We start from the raw sequence: 21,703 nt of genomic DNA on the forward strand, positions 1-21,703 counted from the left end.
AGTTTAGGACCTGAAAATATGTAAATATTTTGGGAAAAAAAGAGACAAAAATAAAAATAACTACAATGAAAATTCTATTCAACCTGTTTTTTTCGTAGAACATACAAAATTATGAATAAATGACTCTAATATGCAACTTGCATTAGATTGTATTCATGTGGCTGCTACATAGTAAACATGAGGGGGTTACATTCGTGCAGGATGCAAGAACGGCGCTCCTCACACACGCCGCGGATACGTCAGACCAAGACGTAGAATTGTCTTACGCTAACACAAAATAGAGCAAAAAAAGGTTACAGAAAGGGAAAGCGATCCGGAACAAACTCTGGAGAGGCGGACAAGGACGGCCCCACGTCAGGAACCTGGGCCTCCTAGTGTGTCTCGGGGTCGAGGTTAGGGAGATTGTAATTAGCAGATGGAAAAAACCAAGGAAAGAACAGAATGAGGCAACAGTGAATATGACCCAAACGAAGTTTAAATAGTCACTGCTACTTAACAGGAGACCCCTGCCTCACCAAACACCTCAGGCAGGAGAATAACCGGCGCCCATACAGAGGCAGGGCCGGAATAAATACACTTCTATCATGACTGATTGGCCTGCTAAGGGCAACACGTTCCTGCCAGCTCACATACTACAGGGAGATGATCAAAGAATGGTGCGGTGCCCCCAAATGATAGAGTGCATTTGCCAAGGACGTGGTCACATGGCTCACAGATGACATCACTTCTGTACCACTTACTAGTTGCAGCTGATGCACCACAGCAGAAGGGCTTTAGTTATAAGGGGTGCAGAGGTAGTAGTTATAACCCAGGTCCTGAGGAGGCCGAATGGCTCTTCAGAAAACACCAGTTTCAACAGTAGGTACACTGTTTCTCTTAGACACAATAGTGCTGGAATTAGTCGCCTGCTGTTATAATTCATCCGTGCTAAGGTACAATGAGCTGTATGTTTAGACACATTAGCTGGAGCACCAGCATTGTATTCGGCTACTCTTGACTGTACAGTGCCTGCTTATCAGAACGATTCCTGACATCCTCCTCTGACCCCTTCTGGTAAGGAGTTTTTTTCCATCCACAGGATATCCTTTTGCTGAATGTTTCTCCTCGATTTTTGGTATATTCTTGATACTGTTACACAAGAAAATCTCACTAGGTTGGTAGTGAAATCCAGGCATATGACTGCTGGACCCGGAGGTAAGTGGAGACTGGAGCGGCACAGAGACAACATTGTTGAGTATAGCTTTTCATTATTGTTTACCTTCCTGAATACTTTTCAACTATATCCATGTAATGAAGAGATGGATGCAGATAAAATAGGTGCCACTGCCAGGGGGCTCAGTGCAGTTGTACCCTTTGCCCTATTGTTAAAGTAGCCCTGGCCTAAACCTGCAGGCTTTTGTTACTCTACTTCTTTTTCTACTGTCTGTAGGTTATCAAGAAACAGAAGGAAGATGGAAAGAAGTACCACAAGACCAGGGGCATAACTATAGAGGATGCAGGGGATGCGGTTGCACCCGGGCCCAGGAGCCTTAGGGGGCCCATAAGGCCTCTCTTCTCCATATAGGGAGCCCAGTACTATGAATAAAGCATTATAGTTGGGGGCCCTGTTACAGGTTTTGCATTGGGGCCCAGGAGCTTCAAGTTATGTCTCTGCACATGACTGCAGAATCAGACTACACACAGGGTTTTGCTTGCAAGCTATAACCATACAGCAACATACAGATGCATTCTTCCCTATTAGTGCAACAGTCAATAAACTGCAATGGGCTACACAGATCGCTTAACCCCTTCCCGCCCCAGGACGTACCGGTACGTCCTGGGGATACCACGACATCACATAAGATCCCAGGCTATCCTGCAGCGGGAGTCGACTGTCAGTCACAGCCGGCGTCCCGCTGCAATAGTGGGGGGGCATCGGAGATGCGCCCCCCCCCCCCCCCCGCTGTTAACCCCTTCCCTGCCGCGATCTAAGTAGATCGCGGCAGGAAAAGAGTTCACAAAGGGAGCGGACTCCCTCTGTGTCTCCGGCCGGAACTCGCGATGTCATCGCGAGAGCCCGGCCTGTCACCATGGCAACAGGACGCCAGACACTGGCGTCCTGTATTGCCTGTGTCTATAATCGCTGTACAAGCGATAAGGCATGGCAGGGCAGTAGCTCTGCCATGCCTTATGACAGCGATCATAGGCACAGTGCTGCAAGTCCCTCAGAGGGACTCAAATAGTGTAAAAAAAAGAAAAGAAAAGTGTAAAAAAAAATGTAAAAAAACCCTTTTTTTATGCTTTTTCTAATATTAGCATAAAAAAAGGGGGAAAAAAATTAAAACCCCACATATTGGGTATTGACGCGTCCGTAACGATGTGTACAAAAAGTTGAACATGCTTTTTATTTTGTACGACAAAAAGTGTTAAAAAAACGCTAAAAAACAGGCAAAATGCTAATTTTTAGCATTTTGCCTCCCAAAAAATGCAATAAAAGGGATCAAAAAAAGCCGTACATTCCCCAAAATGGTACCAATAAAAACTACAGCTCATCTCGCAAAAAATAAGCCCTCATAGAGCTCCGTACATAGAAAAATAAAAAAGCTACAGGACTTTGAATGCAGCTATAGAGAAAAAAAAAGATTTCCAAAAAAAAGGGGGTTTTATTGCAAAAAAGTGTAAAAACCTAACAGAATTGACAGCGGCATTTAAAAGGTTAATAGACGCGATCGGCCGATTGCAGCTATTGCCCACGGGTGTCAGCTGTGATAAACAGCTGACGCCCGCACTGTATGGAGGGAGATAGCGGCGCTATCTCCCTCCATACACGTCCTGCAGCAGCAGGACGTAAAAACACTGTAGGGCCGTCACTAAGGGGTTAAAAGAAACATAGAGTCTAGATCAGCCCTATTCTTATTTGCACAAGGAAAGACTAGAGGCAATGGGATGAAAGTGAAATGGAGTACACACAGATTAGATATTAGACAGTGAGGGGGATCAATGAGTGGAACAGGTTACCACGGGAGGTGGGGAGTTCTCCTTCAATGGAAGTGTTCAAACAAAGGCTGGACAGATATCTGTCTGGGATGATTTAGTGAATCCTGCACTGAGCAGGGGGTTGGACCCGATGACCCTGGAGGTCCCTTCCATCTCCAACCATTCTATGATGTGGCTGGAATACACTTATCTGTCACCGTCCTTAGGCTTGGGCTACATGCTTACTTTGACCATGACTCACATCACACGGCCAAGGATCGCAGCGTCCTGCTGCCTTCCTCGCATATAATCTAAGTGAATGCAGTCACGTTTTGACTCGCACGTCGTCGTGACCTACAAGGACAAAAAACTGTAACAGCTTTTGATTTCTTGCGACCATCCAGTCACGTTTGCTACAACTTGCGAGCCGCAACACAACTGCATTCATTTGCATTACATGTGGGGAAGGCAACGCGACGCTGCGAACGTATCATCATGTATCCTTGCAGTAAACAAAACCCAAAAGAGCAGAAATCGCCCGTTCCATAGATGAGCTGCGTAGTCATATAAGATACCCAATAAGGGTAAAAACCATCAGCATTGATGATGCCGCATTCAAAAGTGGCCCTGTCAATACCGCTGCTTTCTTCATTAATTGGATTGCTTCAGTACTAGAGCCGGGAGAACCTGAAATGAGATAATCTGCGCGCCTGTCAGCTGGATCTACAGCCGGCATTAAACGCTCTGACTCTGATTTATTACACAAACAAGCTGATTTGTTTTTGAAACGTCGCCATCAGGATCGCAGCGAGCGGCTGAAGAAATCCTTCCACCCTTGTAGAAACCAAACCGCTGCACAAAATAATAGGACGCTCCTCCTCTGATGAAGGCCTCATTTACACAGCAGGGCGTGGGGCCTGTATGGCAGCGCATAATGTAGCGGCAGCGCTTCCCAGGCCGTATAGCAGCGTATGGCGCCATATGGAGCATTATCTGCAGAACAGCTGTCAGTGCACTATGGCCCCTCGTACTGTAGTTCTATAGTCACACGGAACCATGACACCAAAGTACAGTTCTGCATCTTCATTACCTGTTCAGGTGCAGCTATATATATACTGTATACATAATGTCACCAAATGGAAACCATCAACAAGCTGCTGTTGACTGACCTTTGTTAAGAAATCCTGAATACCTGAGGTCAGTGCTAGTTTTTTATTTCATGGCACCCTATGCAGAACTTTTTTTGGTGACTTGTCCCCCCCCCCAAAAAAAAAAAAAAAAAAAAAAAAACGATATATACATATGGCACTGATAGGCAGTCTATATGTATTCTGCTTGTGCAGAAAGCAGCAAGATTACAAGACATTCCACCAGAATGGCTCAGTGAATAGATATAGTACCAGAACCAAGTTCACAACTAGAGATGGGCGAGCACCCAAATAAAATTCGAGAGCTCTACTTGAGTAACGAACCCCATTGACTACAATGGGAGACTCGAGCATTTTTGTATGTGGGACGCCAGGGCCCGAGCTTTTGTTTTTCTTGGTTCGTGTGTGTTCGCTCTCTCTCTCTTCTCCTCCTCCTCCTCCTCTCCCCCCCCCCCCCCGAGGGGCCAAAACAGACACGTCACAGCAGCGAGGAGCCAAAAATTGGGGCGGGGTCGAACACGGCGTGATGCTTGTTCCAGTAACGAGCACCATCGAGTACGCTAATAGTCGAACGAGAGTCAAGCTCGGCAGAGTGCGTTCGCTCAACTCCATTCATAACATAAATACGGCAACACAACCAAGCCCAGCACATAAATGCAGCATCAGAACCAACCTCAGTACATACAGTACCAGAACCAACTCCATAACATAAATGCACGAGAATCAAGCTTATAACATAAATACAGCCTCAGAACCAACCTCAACAAATAGATACCAGAACCAAGTGGATAACGAGTACCAAGCTCATAAAATTAATACAGCAGCTGATAACATAAATACAGCACCAGAACCAGCCTCAGCACATAGATACCAAAACCAAGCTGTTAACATAAATACAGTACCAGAACTAAGTGATTGTGTCGTGGGGGCATCGAAGGGCTGACATTGTTACCTTGGTACATCAGAGAGGAGGAGACAGAGGGAGAAGCAGTACGATTCCTGTACTGTAGCTCCAGAAGACACTGTTGCACTGAAATAGACAATCATTTGACCAGGCAGACCTAAGGGGGAGCAATCTTCCCCGGTCTACACCCACCTGGTAACCCCCCTTCCGTGCAACTGCACGGGCCATACATAGCTAAGGTCGGCCATGCTTGAGATTCATTAAAATGTGCCAGTCTGTGATTGATGGCTGTAGTCACATGACTTGCCAGAATGAATAACATCTCATTCCATCACGAATCAGTGGCGGATCCGGAGAGCTGCAGTGAAGTATATACAAATGTGTTAGATGATATGGCCCTGTAAATGGAGGGTTGTCTCAGTACAGGCATAGCTAGGATATACCGACAACTTCTATCCTTGCCATTCCCTAGAATATAGAGAGCGCCACTAGTAAAGTTTTGCGCTACTTTGCCTTCTGTTGGCTTGCAGTATTATGGGTGATCCCCACCCGCAGAGCCGATAGTCACAGGTGGAGCGTGAGGAGCCTGGACTCCATACCGGAATGTTGCTTTCCTTTTCCGGCAACTACGCTAATTTCCAACTGTGTAGCTTACAACTATAATGCTCGGACAGAACAGCGGCAAGAGAAGACCTGGCGCCAAAGAACACGATGGCCGATACTGTCAGCGGATACTGGCATGGGTATCACACAACTGGAGCGGCCTAGTAGCCGGACACATTTCAACATGTTTAAAGCAATCCTCCAAGCCTGGAGAAACAAAGATGGGCACTAGAGTTGAGCGAGTATATTCGCTAAGGCACATTACTCGAGCGAGTAGTGCCTTAGCCGAGTATCTCCCCGCTCGCCTCTAAAGATTCGGGGGCTGGCGCAGGTGACAGGTGAGTTGCGGCGGGGAGCGGGGGGGAGAGAGGGGGAGAGAGATCTCCCCTCTGTTCCTCCTCGCTCTCCCCCGCCGCTCCCCGTTCCCCGCCAGCCCCCGAAACTTTAGAGACGAGCAGGAAGATACTCGGCTAAGGCACTACTCGCTCGAGTAATGTGCCTTAGTGAGTATACTCGCTCATCTCTAATGGGCACACCAGCTTCTCCTCTGACTACCAGATACACATTAGTTTGCATCATTAGTCTAAAATACTACACCTTAATCAGTGCTGCCCACATGAATCAACCAGGCCAGTCACATCAGCATCTCTGACTACCTGACGCAGTGTGCATCAAGTAGTCAGAGATGCAGTTCGGCCATCTTTGTTTCTCCAGGCTTAGAGTCGTAGCCAAAAGTTTTGAGACTGACACAAATTTTGGTTTTCACAAAGTTTGCTGCTTCAGTGTTTACATTGCGCATTACGCACGTAACGTATGAGCGCATAATACGAGGAAAATGGCGCTAATGACAATACATTGATGTTCATTGTTCTGCTCACACTCGTGTATATTTTTTGTGTATGTTACATGTGTAAAAAAGAATGCGGCGTGTTTATCGTACCGCGTATTACGTGCGTAAGAGCCCTATTGTTTCCTATGGGTGCGTTCGAAACGCAATGCATACACACTCACATTGAAAATATGTGGCGTTTTGTACGTATGTTGCTAGGAGACATGAGAAGGGAATTTAAAAAAAAAAGAAGAAATCAGGAAGCCAGTGCAAGACAGCGTTCGAATACACGGTACATGAGCAGGCATATGCAAGTAAAAACGCGACAATACGTAGTGCATGCAACATGTTGCCCAACGGTTGTGTGAGCCCGGCCTGAGGCCAGCTGCACGCGGCAGAGCCGGATTCCGCATGTGGGTTCCCGCAGCAGATTCCGGCTCAGACCCCGGCCTGGCGACCCCGCGTACCCGCTTCTGCTGTACTGCAGATGAACGCGGATGCTCGCCGTCGGTCATATGCAGTATAGATTGTAAAAAAATATATTTTTCTTTTTTCCTGCGCCATCGCTAGATCGGACGGCTTCTATTGACTTCAATGGAAGCCGTCAGCGTGGAGTCTGCAGCAAAATAGAGCAGGCTGTGATTTTTCCTCCACTCATGGAAATCGCAATTCGCTTCTGCGAGTGTAAAGGATAAAGCGAGTTTACCTAGCATGCTTTGAAAGGTATTTGCTACGGATCCTTCGCACAGACGCCCGCCACAGATTGCGCAGTGCAAATCCGGTCGTGTGAAACCGGCCTAACGCTTTTAGTCAGATGTTTCCACGGTTACTGAAGTACAAGCATTATATTATAAGCATTTTTAAAGTTTTAAAAAAAACTTTTATTGACAAATACATCAAGTTTAGACAAACAATATTTACAGCGTTGAGCCTTTTTTTCCCCCAAGACTTTTGAACTTCACCCTGGCAGGCTGGATATCAGCCGAAACCTGACTGATGACAACCCATTCTTCCTAATCAGTACTTTCAGTGTTTTTGTTTGCTACCCACATTTTGAGAACCACAGGTTCTCAATGGAATTGAGATCTGGGGAGTTTTCTGGCCACGTACCCAGAATTTCAAATTTTTGTTCACCGAGCCACTTGGTTATTACTTCTGCCTTGTGACATGTAGCTCCATTATGTTGAAAAAAGCATTGTTTATTGCCAAATTGTTCCTGAATGGTTGGAAGATGTTGCTCCTGGAGGGTTGGGAGAAGTTGCTCCTGAAGGGTTGGGAGATGTTGCTCCTGGAGGGTCGGAAGAAGTTGCTCCTAGAGGGTTGGAAGAAGTTGCTTCTGGAGGGTTGGGAGATGTTGCTCCTGAAGGGTTGGAAGAAGTTGCTCCTAGAGGGTTGGAAGAAGTTGCTCCTTGAGGGTTGGGAGATGTTGCTCCTAGAGGGTTGGAAGAAGTTGCTCCTGGAGGGTTGGAAGAAGTTGCTCCTGGAGGGTTGGGAGACGTTGCTCCTGGATGGTTGGAAGAAGTTGCTCCTGGATGGTTGGAGGACTCTTGGAGGAGGACTAGATCCTATTCTTTATTCATGGTGGTCTTCGGCTGTGAGTGAGCCCACTCCCTTGGATGAAAAGCAACCCCACCCATGAATGGTCTCTGGATGCTTTACTGTTGGTGTAGCACAGGATTCAAGGTAGCGCTCACTTTCTCTTCTCTGGACAATCATTCTTCCAGATGCCCCAAACAGTCTGAAGGGGCTTCATCAGAGAAAATCACTTTCTCCCAGTCCCGTCATATCTGCAGAATGTCAGTGTGTCCTTGATGTTTTCCTTTTAGAGAAGTGGCTTCTTTGCTGTCCTTCTTGACACCAACCGGCCTCCAGAAGCCTCACTGTATGTGCAGATGTACCAACACCGCCTACTGCCACTCCTGAGCACGTTCTGCACTGTTGCTGAACCGATCCCATAGCTGAATACTCTTTAGGAGACGTCCTCATTTCTTGGGCGCCCTGAAGCCTTTTTCAATTCAATTGGATCCTTCTCCTTGAAGTTCTTGATAATCTGATAGATGGTTGATTTGGGAGTAATCTTACAAGCAGCAATGCCTGATTACTCTTCATGACAATCTTCATGCAAATTGCCACTATGAAAACTGAAGCAGCAAACTTTATGAAAACCAAAATCTGTGTCAGTCTCAAAACTTTTGGCTACAACTGTAGTTCTGGCTCCTTAGTAGGGCGGAGTCAAGTAAAGGCAGTATATGCCCATGTGACGTGCATCCCTCCTATGGAGAGCAGTGCAATCCATAGTGATTGCTGGTTGGAGAAATGCTCTAGAAAAGCAATAAGGGTCACAAGTGTGAGGCGTTGCAGCAAAAAGTGCCCGTTGCCGATTTCCTGTCTGCTGAGGGGGTGAGCTCTATACCCTGGCTACCCCAGTTGGAGATAGAGAGGCCGGTACTACTGCTGCATCCGTTGCCAAAATCGAAAGTCTCAACCTGTGTGCCGTGTTTTACAATAAAGTTTAGTTTAAGCATCGTCCTGATCTCCGAGGTATGGCTGATCGAGAAACACCACTTCCTGTGGCATGGCATGCTGCTTCTTTCGTGAGCCCCCATTCGAACCTGTTCGATACGCACATCAGTAAAATGTACTGTTGTAACACATGGGGTAATCTATTACCGTCTATTACAGTTCTGGCCCTGACCACCGATGCGGACGTCCAGCTCTACTACACTGACAGTGGGACGGAGGATCAGCTGATCGGTAGGGATCCCTAATGATGGATCCATGCTGATCTGCTATTGATGGCCTAAGATAGGTCATCAATAGTAAAAAAAAAAAAGTGTCAAAACCCCTAGAAGCTCGTCAGAAAGAGGACCATGGGGAAGAGTTGACGCCTGAAACGGAGAATTCATGACTAAGGCCATCGGAAGATAAACCCTCAGCACTACTATCTGCAGTTTTACATGGAGGAGTGTTGCTTTAAAAAAACGAAACAGATGTAATGCACTCGGGTAATGGAGACCTGGAATGATTTTAATCAGATTGACAATTAAAAAAATGCTCAAAAACAAACAAAAAACTCTGATTTTATTTCAATTCAAAAAGAACGGCATTTCTATTTCGACTATCATCACGCTGGATCTCTTCCTACAATTATGTTAAGTGCAGCCATGTTTTAGTTGCGTCCCCTTGGAAACCGGCTGTTTCACGGGCACTTTAGACATCGGTTCTGCCGAGATGTGTTGACCCTTCATGGTTGTGACATGAGCCCGGGCTTCATGTAACCTGTCATTAGCTTTCTGCAAAACAAGAGACCCGAGCGTAACCTTTTCCGAAGCGTTTTCAATCTGGAGCAGCAGCTGCCTGTGAATAGAAGAGATTGGAAATATGAAACCTTTTGTCTCCACATTCAATGATTATAATTGATATATATTTGCACCCTGCGCAGGCGGCACTCAGACCGGTCCGGGTTACATCCCATTGAACATTATTTTGCAATTATGTATTAAATTAGATTCAATTTTCATTTACCTGTTGTGAGGCTTTTCACAGTGGAGAGAATATAATGCAGAGATATTGTCTATAGTGTCTGCTGTATATGTAGACATGGAGATGGATTGCCCACATTTTACAACCCCTTCGTTCAGGGCTGAATTTAAGCTTATATGGGCCCTTGGCTGACAGACTCACAGTGGGCCCTCTTACTAATCTATAAATGCTGCTGTGCTTCCTTAGATATATATAGTCCCCGCTGTGCATACTTGGTCATTTATAGGTCTCCCACTGCCCCCTTTTGGTAATTTATAGGCCCCACTGTTCCCTTTTGGTAATTTATAGGCCCCATTGTGCCCCTTTGGTAATTTCAAATCCTCGCTATGCCCCTAGGTAATTTATAATCCTCACTATACCCTCTTTTGAATGTATAGTTCTCACTGTGCCCCCTTGGTAATTTATAGTCGCCACTGCGCCCCCCCCCCTCCCCCCCGGAAATTTATAGGACCTTTTGTGCCTACTGGGTAATTTATAGGCCCCCCTGTGCTCCCTTAGTAATATATAGGCTCTGCTGTGTAATTTAGATGCTCCACTGTGCATCCTTAGTAAAATAAAGGTTCAGCTGCCCCCTTGGTAATTTATAGTCCTCATTGTGTTGACTTAGAAACTTATAGGCCCCTCTGTGCCCCTAATTAATAAGGCCCCACTGTGCCCTGATAATACAATAATAAACTTGCTCATGTCCATCACGCTCCCACGGCATCCTCCATACTCTTCTGGCCAGGATCATCACTCATGTAGAACAATGAAGGCGGCGCAATGACATCACTGCGCCATCTGCGTGACAGAGAAGGTGTTGGACAGCACGAAGCGTTTGGCTACAGTTCCTTTCAAAGAACGAGGACTGCATCCCACATCTGAATGGGCCTCGGCAAATGTTCGGGTTTGCTGGGTGCCAGCCTTTGTTAGAAGGGTTTACCAAAAATTAGCTCATCACAGGTTGCTACTCTGCTGAGACCTGAAGCAATCACCTGTAACACTTAGAGCAGGTATTTTCTGGCAGCACAACATTGGAAAATGAAGCATTGCATGGTGCGCATTGAAATCTATGGCATGTTCATGTAAACCAAGGACTTGGCTGGGTCCTCCAGAGCGAGATGCTCTTTGCTTAGGCTAATTGATAGCGGTTCCACAATAGGGATCCCTTCATTAATTGTCCTCCTGGAAGGGGGTTATAAAATTGGCTGTCTCAACCACTGAAGCACTTTAAAGAGGACCCATCACCTGTACAAACCCTGTTAGATTTGGTTCCCGATGCTTTAAATCTGTCAAGTGGGTGGTCTGCACTACTTACTGTCAATGGATGGTGACAGATTTGATTGACAGTGAGCAATGGAGACTGCCAACTCAACAGATTCAAAGTGCTGGGAGCCGAGTCTAACGGGACTCCGTATGGGAGAACAGGCATTGGAGGAGGAGCAAACTGCCCCCCTGACCCAAAGACATGATGGCTCCTCTTCAATTTGCTAGAAATCCCATTCACTTTTATATTCGATTCTGGAACAGCTGGGTGACAACCAATATGGCTGCCATTAGAAGTTACACAGCGCTGTGCACCCAGATCTGCCAGACTTTTCCTAGATACACATTGATATTTCCATCAAGTTGTGAGAGAGTCTGTGAAGGACGAACAACCAGCCAAGGAGTAGATGTCATGTGCCACTTTGGTTTCATCTTCTAGGTAGACTTTGTTCTAGATCTTTGCAATTAGGTTCATTCTTACCAAAGTAATTGGACCCCTGAGCAAGAATCAAAAATAGTATTTATTTCCATATGTTAATACTTAGTGGGGCTCCTTTGGCCCTAATGATATCGGATACTCTCCGTGGCATACTTTCTACTAACGTCTGATACACTTCAGCTGGTCTTTCCTCCCATTCATCCTTCAAACATCTGGCAAATTTTCTCAAAGAAGAAGCATTGGTCCGTCTACATGGTGTAAGGAGCGTTGTCACTGGACAGTTGAGAAGTGAAAGAACGTTCGACAGAGTGACGGACCACTCTCCTCCATCTTCACATCGGACGGATGTACCTGGGTGTGAAGGTGTAAGATAGACCCTATCCAGAACAATGGGTCTTAGGGTCCCTTTACGCAGGATGACCTGTCGGGCACAGATGCCCGACACGTCGTCCCAATGATGATCGTCCCTATGCTTTCACACATCATTGCTTAGTAAACGGAGGTAGAGTGATCCGGGGATCGTTCAGCCCGCTTGCATCCATAAACAGTAAACAGGCACTCTTTCATAAATTAATGACAGCCTGTTTATGCAAGCCGATCGTTGGTCAGTTTTTACGCATAAATTGATCGTTGAATGATAAGAGGACGCCGTTCAGTCGGGACATTTAGACTAAACGACAAAAGTTAAGATTCTCGCTGGATGCCCGAATCTGAGCGATTTAACGGCCCGTATAAAAGGGCCCTTAATGTTTGCTTGGCTGTCTTGTGACCTCTCCAGGTATCTGGCTAATATGTGCAGATGAGACGACACAGTCAGGTAAATATTAGGATGCGTCAGCAGGAATGAACTATAACACGTCTAGGCGCACATACAGTAGGCATGTAGACTATGTTTGGAAAGAACAGTATATAAGAAGGGCTTGAGGCTAAGTGGGCAGGAATCTGCCCTATGGATCTGGTGAGATGCCTGGGACCTGTACCATGATGCAGACATGACTCTTGCCTTGATGGAAATCAAGGGCTTCCCCCATCTGATGAGTTGGCTAGGGTGTAGAGAAGTTTACGTCTAATCCGTAATGTATTCTACTATGCTTTACTACGTCTATATTAATTGTACAACTGCTACAATAAATGACTAATTGTATGATTATAATAGTGTCTGAAACTTCTTTTCTATTGGTAAAACAGGAGGCTCCTGGTCAACGCCACCTACCTGAGTGTGTTGTGCCAGCAGGTAAGTATGGTAGCGGGTCCGTTATGGTCTGTGGATGTTTTACGTGGCATGGTCTTGGTCCGTTGGTTGTAGTGGCAAGAACCATGAACATGGAGGTGGTTCTGACATTCTATACAATAATGTGCTGCTGACAACGTGGTCGGCCATACTTACGCCTTGTCACAGATCCAACGCTGTTTTACATTGGTTTGAAGATATGGATGTTCCACGATTGAGACCGGCTGCAGAGAGTCCCAGCCTGAGCCCTAATGAACACCTTTGGGATGAACTTGAACGTTGGATCAGAAAATATGAGCAGCGTCCTTCTGTGAGAAAACCCGTTAGACGTTTGCAGGATGAATCTAGGGAAGTATCAGCTGAAGTGTATCAGGCATTAGTAGAAATATACCACAGAGACATACAATGTCATAAGGGCCAAAGGAGCCTCACTAAGTATTAACAAATGAAAGTAAATGCTACTTTTGATTCTTGCTATTGCTTACTTTTGGTAGGATTGTGTATAATTAGGGAACTTGCTCTATGGACAATATCCTACTGAAACGAAAAAAAAGAGGTCTTTTTCAAAACTGGTTATGCATGGTATGAATGGATGTGACTGGCTTGGCATACTGCCCGTGTAATATCCAACGACTAGTTTGAAAACTTCACATATATGGGGGAGCTTCCCCGATTTGTATATGTAGTTACAGAGCAATAAAAATGTACCACGACCATAATGCTGAAATTAATTTTAAAAAAAACAACTAAAAATTCACATTTCTACAAATTCGAGATTGCTTTTGCCAGGTTTGTCCTTCGAGACTAAAATACACAAGAGTAAAGAAGTGAATGCTGACGGAGACAAAGGAATGACATTGAGTTCAAAATAATACATGCTTCCATTATTACCACGACGACAGAGAATACAAGAAGTCCAATAGCTTAACGAGAAATCAATAGAAACAAACGGGATTATAATTGTTCTGTCAATGTTACTAACCAGACCAATAGACGTGGCCATATCTCAGGATCCCATGCTGGAGGTAACGGGCCTTTCAGAAGAGAAGGACTGTGGTTTGGTAGGTGGTTAAAGGGGTTATCAGTTCTCTATAACTGATGGCCTATCCTCCATCAATAATGGATCAGTGAGGGTCCGACTCTTGCACCTAAGCCGGCTAGCTGTTTGAAGGGGCCATGGTGCTTAAGTGAATGAGACAAAGCATCAATACCAAGCACAACAGCGACTAATAGTACCTCTGTAAAAAATAAGGGCGTATACGCCATTCACTCCCTTCAAACAGCTGATTCGGGGGTGCCAATTATAAAGCCCCCACCAATCTAATATTAAATCGTTGAGGTTTGATTCTGGGCTTCCATCAGCCACTGATTAGCTGCAGCCATCATATGACTTGGTGTTGGGATGCCACCGCTCTGCACCCAGACACGAAAACTGGGGAGGACCAGCCGCTGGCCAAACAGGACCATCTGCGGAGTGGGAAAGGTAAATATATCTCAATCACTAATGGATTAGTGGGGGTCTAACACTTGCACCAATGTCAATTAGCTGTTTGAAGGGGCCATGGTGCTCAAGTGGATGAGACAAAGCAGCAATGCCAAGCATGCCTGCCACTAACAGTATCACAGTGAAGAATGGAGAAGATACAATGCATGCTGCCTTCAAACAGTTGGTCGGGGAGAGACGAGAATCAAACTACCACCAATTTAATATTAGATTGTTGGGGTTTCGAGTCTCGACTCCCTTCAGCCAGTGATTAGCTGTAGCAGTCATATGACCGGGTCTTGAGACGTCATCACTCTGCACCCAGAAGTGAAGACCCGTGAGGACCAGCTGACTCCTTTAAGTTAAATCTGTAGCAAGCCCTTCCACCTTGACTATCATGCTCATACAGATTACTATTTTTTGTTCATGTGGCGGCCTTTGGGAAGACTTAGCATCAGGGCCCTGTTGTGACTACCACTTTCTTGCCCATTAACGTTACAAAAGTTATTTCCCAGCTCTTTACACTCAATTACAACCCAACCCAAAATGAGTTGTATGACCAATCGACATCAATGGTTGCAATCAGCGATTGCTTAGACCTTCGGCGCATTTATAAGGCTGGGATCACAGACGCACATTGTGGGGGTGTTTTGGTTCAGTCTCTTAAAGCTAAAGCTAAGACTAGATGGGAAAATAAATGAAGGACTAATCCGTTCTCTGTCTGTTTGATCCACGTGTTGGATCAAAAAGTACATCAAAAAGTTCTATAAAAACTGCATGCGTTTCCAGCCTAAACAAGATTCTTACCGGTGGTCCTGCAGACACTTTGTAAATTCCTTCTGCCTATCATGGTCTTCTTTCAAAGTTTGCACCAGTCTATTCTTCTCCTGCATCTCCTCCTGTCTTTGGATCATTCGATGATGTCTCAGCAAAGTTTTGGCAACAGATAAATGGTGGATGTTGAACTCTTTGGTCAATAGATGGTCCGACCTCTTTGCCTCCATTTGCTTGCGGAACTGCCTGTGCCTATATTTGACTTTGTCGATAAAGTTGGAGTTGTCCAAGGTTTTGCCTTCTGCGTGTCGTTGTAGAATCAGAGAGTCCTTTGCGTCTTGGTCTATGGCCTTTTTAATTTTGTCTTCTAAGAAGTCTTCGATGTTATATTTTGCTTGTTTTCTGTCGGCTTGTATCTTCATCACTAGATTCCTTTTCTTCATTTGACTGTCATATTTTTCACGATTTTCATAAGCTTTGTCTACAGCGCACAAGGGTAACAGCTTAATTAAATGTCTGCCGCTTCTTGCACGTCTCACATGAGGCTGATCTTTTATGAGATTTGCCGCGTCTCCCTTCGCCTGCATAGCCGCGTGGATTTGATGAATGGAACAGCGAATCTCCTCTGCTAACTTCTCGTTGGATATCATGATGTCTTTTGATGGTTCTGACTCATAAACAATGGCTTTTCTTCCAAAGAGACCAAGATCGGTATCATTTTTTTGATCCGGCTCTGGGTGGTCTATAGGGGGAAAAAAAATTGAGGGTGTGAATATTACTGTGAGTAGCCACCTAAAAAAGCACAAATTTCACCCCACACCAACCTGAACTCTATATAGCCGTTCCACCAAGTAGTCTTCCAGCTCCGTAAGCCAAAAACGAAAGCCCCGGAAAGCAAATGTTAAAGCTGTTGCCCGGAAATAGTGATGAGCAAACTTTTGAAAAGTTCAGTTTAGTTGGTTCACCAAATTTTGGCAAAAAGTTTGGTTCAGTCTCAATTTGTTCAAACCGAAACTTCACCAATACCCCTAAAACTACTGTGTAAAAGTGTCTAAGAGGCATAGAAGCCCTGTATAACACTCTTAGGCCCTCTAACAGTGTAAGTAAGTACTTTTGGGTTGTTTTTAAGGCAAAGTTAAAGGGGTTGTCCCGCGAAAGCAAGTGGGGTTCAGCACTTCTGTATGGCCATATTAATGCACTTTGTAATATACATCGTGCATTAAATATTGGCCATACAGAAGTTATACACTTACCCCCTCCGGTGTTGGCGTCCCCGTCTCCATGGCACCGACTGAAGCCTACTTCTGCCTGGATTAGACGCGCATGCGCAGTCTGCCCTCTTCTGTCCGGCCCGGCGTGCTCGCGCCGCAAAGGTCTTCTGCGCATGCTTCGGTCGGCACCATGGAGACGGAGACGCCAACACCGGAGGGGGTAAGTGTATAACTTCTGTATGGCTCATAATTAATGCACGATGTATATTACAAAGGGCATTAATATGGCCATACAGAAGTGCTTACCCCCACTTGGTTTCGCGGGACAACCCCTTTAATGAAGAAAAAAGAGGATGAAGGAAAAAGAAGAAGAGCAGGGAAAATAGAATAAAAAGATTCTTCTTTTTTTTCCAACTTCTTCTCTTAGAGGGTTCGGCCAAGATGTAGCTTCTGAGGTTTGAGTTCTTACGAACTTTTAGCAAAGTTCAACTCGAAACAGGGTTCTATTATTTTTGTTTGCTCAACACTATTCATGATTTTTACTATTGATGACCTATATAGGTCATCAGTAGTTGCTCAGTAGGGGTCCACCACTTGAGACTCACGCCATTTAGCTGTTGGCTGGGCCGCTGTGACAGCGTTGGAAGCAGATAACACTGTCAACATTGCAGCGGCCCAGGTTGGTAGTGCAGGTACAGCTCGCATTGAATTCAATGCTGTTGGCAAACGGCTGTTGGGAGGGGATCCCGAGTGATGAATCCTCACTGCTCAACTACTGATGACCTATCCCAAGGATAGGTCATCAGTAGTATAAGTTCCATATGGCCTCTGTAAGTAGGTACAGGGAGAAATGTATCCCCCTTTATGCCAGATTGCTGGCATAAAAAAAGTCACACATTTTTGCACTTTTTGTTATTTTTGCCCCTTTTGCTAAGAAGTTCCACTTCTTAGCAAAGAAGCAAGGTCTTACTGGCCCATCAGGTTTGCTGCCAATTACACTAGCAACCAAATTTACGTAGACCATATACAACACCGATCCAAGTACATTTCCCCCACAGTCCTTCAGTCCAATAGTCCAGACATTCTGATAATCCAGCGCTTGATTCTAGTTTATAACTGTAGGACTGAAAACAAATGACCAATTATGAGACTTCTCTATTTAAGAAGACAGTCAGATCTTTCTGGAGCTTCTTATTTTATCACTACTTGATATGTGCAGAATGTCGGAACTCATTCATTCTGGATTAAGGGAATTTTGCTATGTATGTTGTGCATCTAATATGGAGTAATATGATTTCACAGTCTAAATCTACCTCGCATATCGAGTAAACATTTTGCTTTATAGTAGTTATTCCTTACATCATCATCATCATCATCATGTTTTGTGCTTTGGTCACCACCAGAGCTGCATTCAAAATTCTGTTGGTTTCCTAACTGAATGCTTTTTATTACTGTCTCTTTGGTTGTCTATTGGTATTTGGTAGCCTATAGAACTATAAGGCTTCTTTCACACAAGCGTTTTCACAGCCGGCCGATATATGCTACATTGGGAGTGCAAAGTCTGGTGAACAGGCGCACAAATCAAACGTTTGTGCACCTGTTCATATGACTTGGTGAGGCCGGTGCAAATGCATCGAGCTCACCAGGCCATCATCCATTTCCCCTCCCTCCCCATCGCAGGCTCACCTCTCATTCCTCCCTACTCGTTCTGTGCAATGGAAGTGGGTGGGATGGGGCGGAGCCAAGCAACGGTAGGCCCCGTCTTATCTATGATAGCTATGGACAAAGGAGTGGGGAGAGGGTGGACATTTAGCTCCGCCCACGCCCAACCTCTTGTCTATAGCCATCAATGGGAGGAGGCGGGGCGGGCCGGTACTTAGCTCTGCCCCCTCCAATTGCACAGAACGAGCGGGGAGGAATGAGAGGTGAGCCTACGATGGGGAGGAAGGGGAACAGAGGGAGGGAGTTTAGCAGTCACACTGCTAAATTCCCTCCCACCTACGGCCGCTGCCATGGGCTCCCATAGGATCCCATGCAGCAGCCAACGTATTCCGGCCCAAAAGGTAGTTCCAGGACTATCTTTTGGGCCCGCCAATATAGCGCCGGGCGTTTTTCCGTCTCAGAAATACGCCCACGTGATCTGATGCATTGGAATCCAATGCATCAGATCACAGCGCAAACTGGCTGGCCGTGAAAATGGCCAGCCAATATGCGCTCATGTGAAAGAAGCCTAAGGCTAGCGTTCTAAGCCTTTGTATATCATCATCAGATGAGTAGTCATATGGGATGCAGTTGTGTTGTAGCTGTCACACCTATGCCCTGTTGCCTAAGACGACCTAAAGACCCCTCTGCCACATAAGAAAAGACTTACTAATCACAAAAGTTAAAAATTCCACGTTCTAGCAATCAATGATCCCATTTCCAATGTGTTTTGAGCGCATGGCACACTTAGTTTAGCTACAATTAAGAGTGTCACATGTTCAAAGTGCATTTGAAAAGTGGAATCATATTGATTGCGAGTACATGAAATTTTTTTTTTCCTTTATGTGATTAATAAAGAAAATATATATTTTAAATATTTTTTGCAGGCTGGAGGAACCTTTGCCACATAAGACACCAATTTTATAAATGGGGTCCTGTTACAGATTTTGCACTGGGGTGCAGGAGCTTCCAGTTAGGCCTTTATTAGTGATCATCTACTATTTTATTTGTACACAGCAATCATTTTATATACAATTCCTGCCCTAAATGGTGTATAAATCATATAAATACAATTAGAAACATGTGAATGATCCCACCTGCTGGCCATATATGGAAGTGCAGTTTTACTTTTTTTCAAACAGCATATGGTAACCTTATAAAACCAGCAGAACGGTCAGTAAAATAGAACGGGAGAAGTACTAACCTTGGTCTCTGTATTTGGAAGCTGTTAATTTGATGCTTTTGGCTCTTTTTTCTTCATGTAAGCCCTCTGATATAGGAGGAGATGGCAGTTGCTGATTTTGGTTCCCCAGATCATAAACAATTTGTGCTTCGGGCAAAGCCTGCTCATAAAAGTGACACTTGGTTTCAATTGTGGCAATATCATGTTAAAACAGTTGTATCTGATACATAAATGTTCAGCTTTGTTAATGTCATGTTGCTTTAAACCCGTCCTGACTTACAGTATGTTTGGTTACAAGGACAGAAGTCCAATGCCCTGAGCAAGATGAATCCTGCTTAACTAGCCACTGGCATTAACACTGGAATAAAGGCAAATACTGATGAGCCAGAAAATACAAAGCAATCTATTAATTATAATTCATCCCATCATCGTTCATGCAGCACCGAGAAGGTATTCAGGGTCAGATATAGTTACAGTTTATACCCTGTATTATACTCCAGAGCTGCACTCACTATACTGCGGGTGGAGTCACTGTGTACATACATTACTTATCCTGTACTGATCCTAAGTTACATCCTGTATTATACTCCAGAGCTGCACTCACTATTCTTCTGCTGGAGTCACTGTGTACATATATTACTTATGCTGTACTGATCCTGAGTTACCTCCTGTATTATACTCCAGAGCTGCACTCACTTTTCTGCTAGTGGAGTCACTGTGTACATACATTACTTATCCTGTACTGATCCTGAGTTATATCCTGTATTATACTCCAGAGCTGCACTCACTATTCTGCTGGTGGAGTCACTGTGTACATACATTACTTATCCTGTACTGATCCTCAGTTACATCCTGTATTATACTCCAGAGCTGCACTCACTATTCTGCTGGTGGAGTCACTGTGTACATACATTACTTATCCTGCACTGATCCTGAGTTACATCCTGTATTATACTCCAGAGCTGCACTCACTATTCAGCTGGTGGAGTCACTGCGTACATACATTTACAGAAAACTGAAAGATGTATCGTTTCGTGTAAACAGGCAGTCGTTCAATCAATGATTGCCTGCTTACTGTGAATGGCGGCGGGCTGGAAGGATCCCCATCCGCTCCCCCTCTGTTCAGTCCTGTGTAAAAGCACTCTTATTCTGTAGTAAAATTCTATTTTTTACTCCAGAGCTGAAATCTCCCACCTAACATCTTTACAGTTACAATTGCAGTAATCTGATGTAGAACATACCACCAGCACCATAGTTTTAAAGCTCAACAAAGCTGACATTAATCTTGTTGACTGTCTCCAATGATGAGAAGTAGTGTTGAGTGAACTTTTGAAAAGTTTGGTTTGGCTGATTCGCTGAACTTGGGCAAAAAGTTTGGTTAGGTCCAAATTAGTTCGGACCGCACTGGTACTTCACAAGGACCCCTAAAACTAGTGTATAACACTGTCTTGGTCGTACACTGTAGCTCAGTGGTTAGCACTGTTTGCAAATCTGATAAAGGACGACATCTGTGTGGAGTTTGTATGTTCTCCTTATTTTTCATCTTCTCAATAAATGTCTGCTCTATATAAGGTGAATAGTAATTATTAGGAAATTACAGTACCAGTGTTTCTGGTGGTGCAATGCGCCACACAGCTGTGCTAGATGGTACATCCATTATGATCCCCACACATTACACACGCAGCTCTACTACATCCATCTTGATCCCCATACAAGACAAGCATAGCTTGCCTCCTCCCACACCAGTGACGTGACCGCAGGTCCTTTAGCCCACCGGATCTCTGTGGTGGCGGTAGGTCGGTGTCTTCTGACAGGACCGCTGAGTTGTGTCTGAGATAATAATGGCTTAGTGGTATTCTCATTTTGTTATTTTTGTCCTCCCCTTTTCAAGAGCCCTAACTTTGTTGTTCTTCTGTCGCTCAGACTCTGTGTTTTATATATGTTGTAGGACCTTTGATTATGTCAACAGGAGGGCGGAGCGATGATGTCACCACGGGTGGAGCACGAGAAGCACTCACATACTAACTGACAAGTGGTCGTTAGTAGCTTGATTATTACTATAAAGAAACACAGGGAGAACTTACAAACTCCACGCAGACAATAACCTGCTCAGATTTGAACCTACAACCCTTGTGCCGCAAAGCAACAGTGCTAAGAACTGAGCCACCATGCATCTTCCTTCTTCCTCTGGATCAGGAGGGGAAGGATAAGAAGGAGAAACACAAGGAAAACATACAAACTCTATGCACATGTTGTCTTTGCTCAGATTTTAACCTAGAACGCCAGCACTGCAAAGCAACAGTGCCAACCACAGAGCCACCATGCTTCTTACTTCTTCCTCCTGAGAAGGAGGAGAGGGAGGAGGAGAAAAACATGAGGAAAACATACAAAGTTTATGCAGATGTTGTCTTGGTCATATTCGAACCTAGAATCCTAAACACTGCAATGTAACTG

General features: G+C 44.9%; 1 protein-coding gene across 3 annotated transcripts in view; it reads right to left on the reverse strand.

Moving 5' to 3' along the window:
* Positions 1-9,499: 9,499 nt before the first annotated feature.
* LRRIQ3 (leucine rich repeats and IQ motif containing 3) overlaps positions 9,500-21,703 on the reverse strand; it is a 44,697-nt gene continuing 32,493 nt past the window's right edge. For all 3 annotated transcript variants that reach the window (XM_066597786.1, XM_066597783.1, XM_066597784.1), the window contains exons 7-9: positions 19,271-19,409; positions 15,188-15,896; positions 9,500-9,796 (exon numbers count right to left, since the gene is read on the reverse strand). In XM_066597786.1, the coding sequence (XP_066453883.1) occupies positions 9,592-9,796; positions 15,188-15,896; positions 19,271-19,409 (1,053 nt within the window). In that variant the 3' untranslated portion in view covers positions 9,500-9,591. The remainder of the gene's footprint in view (positions 9,797-15,187; positions 15,897-19,270; positions 19,410-21,703) is intronic.

The sequence above is a fragment of the Eleutherodactylus coqui genome, chromosome 3, assembly GCF_035609145.1.
Source record: "Eleutherodactylus coqui strain aEleCoq1 chromosome 3, aEleCoq1.hap1, whole genome shotgun sequence".
Taxonomy (NCBI): Eukaryota; Metazoa; Chordata; class Amphibia; order Anura; family Eleutherodactylidae; genus Eleutherodactylus; species Eleutherodactylus coqui.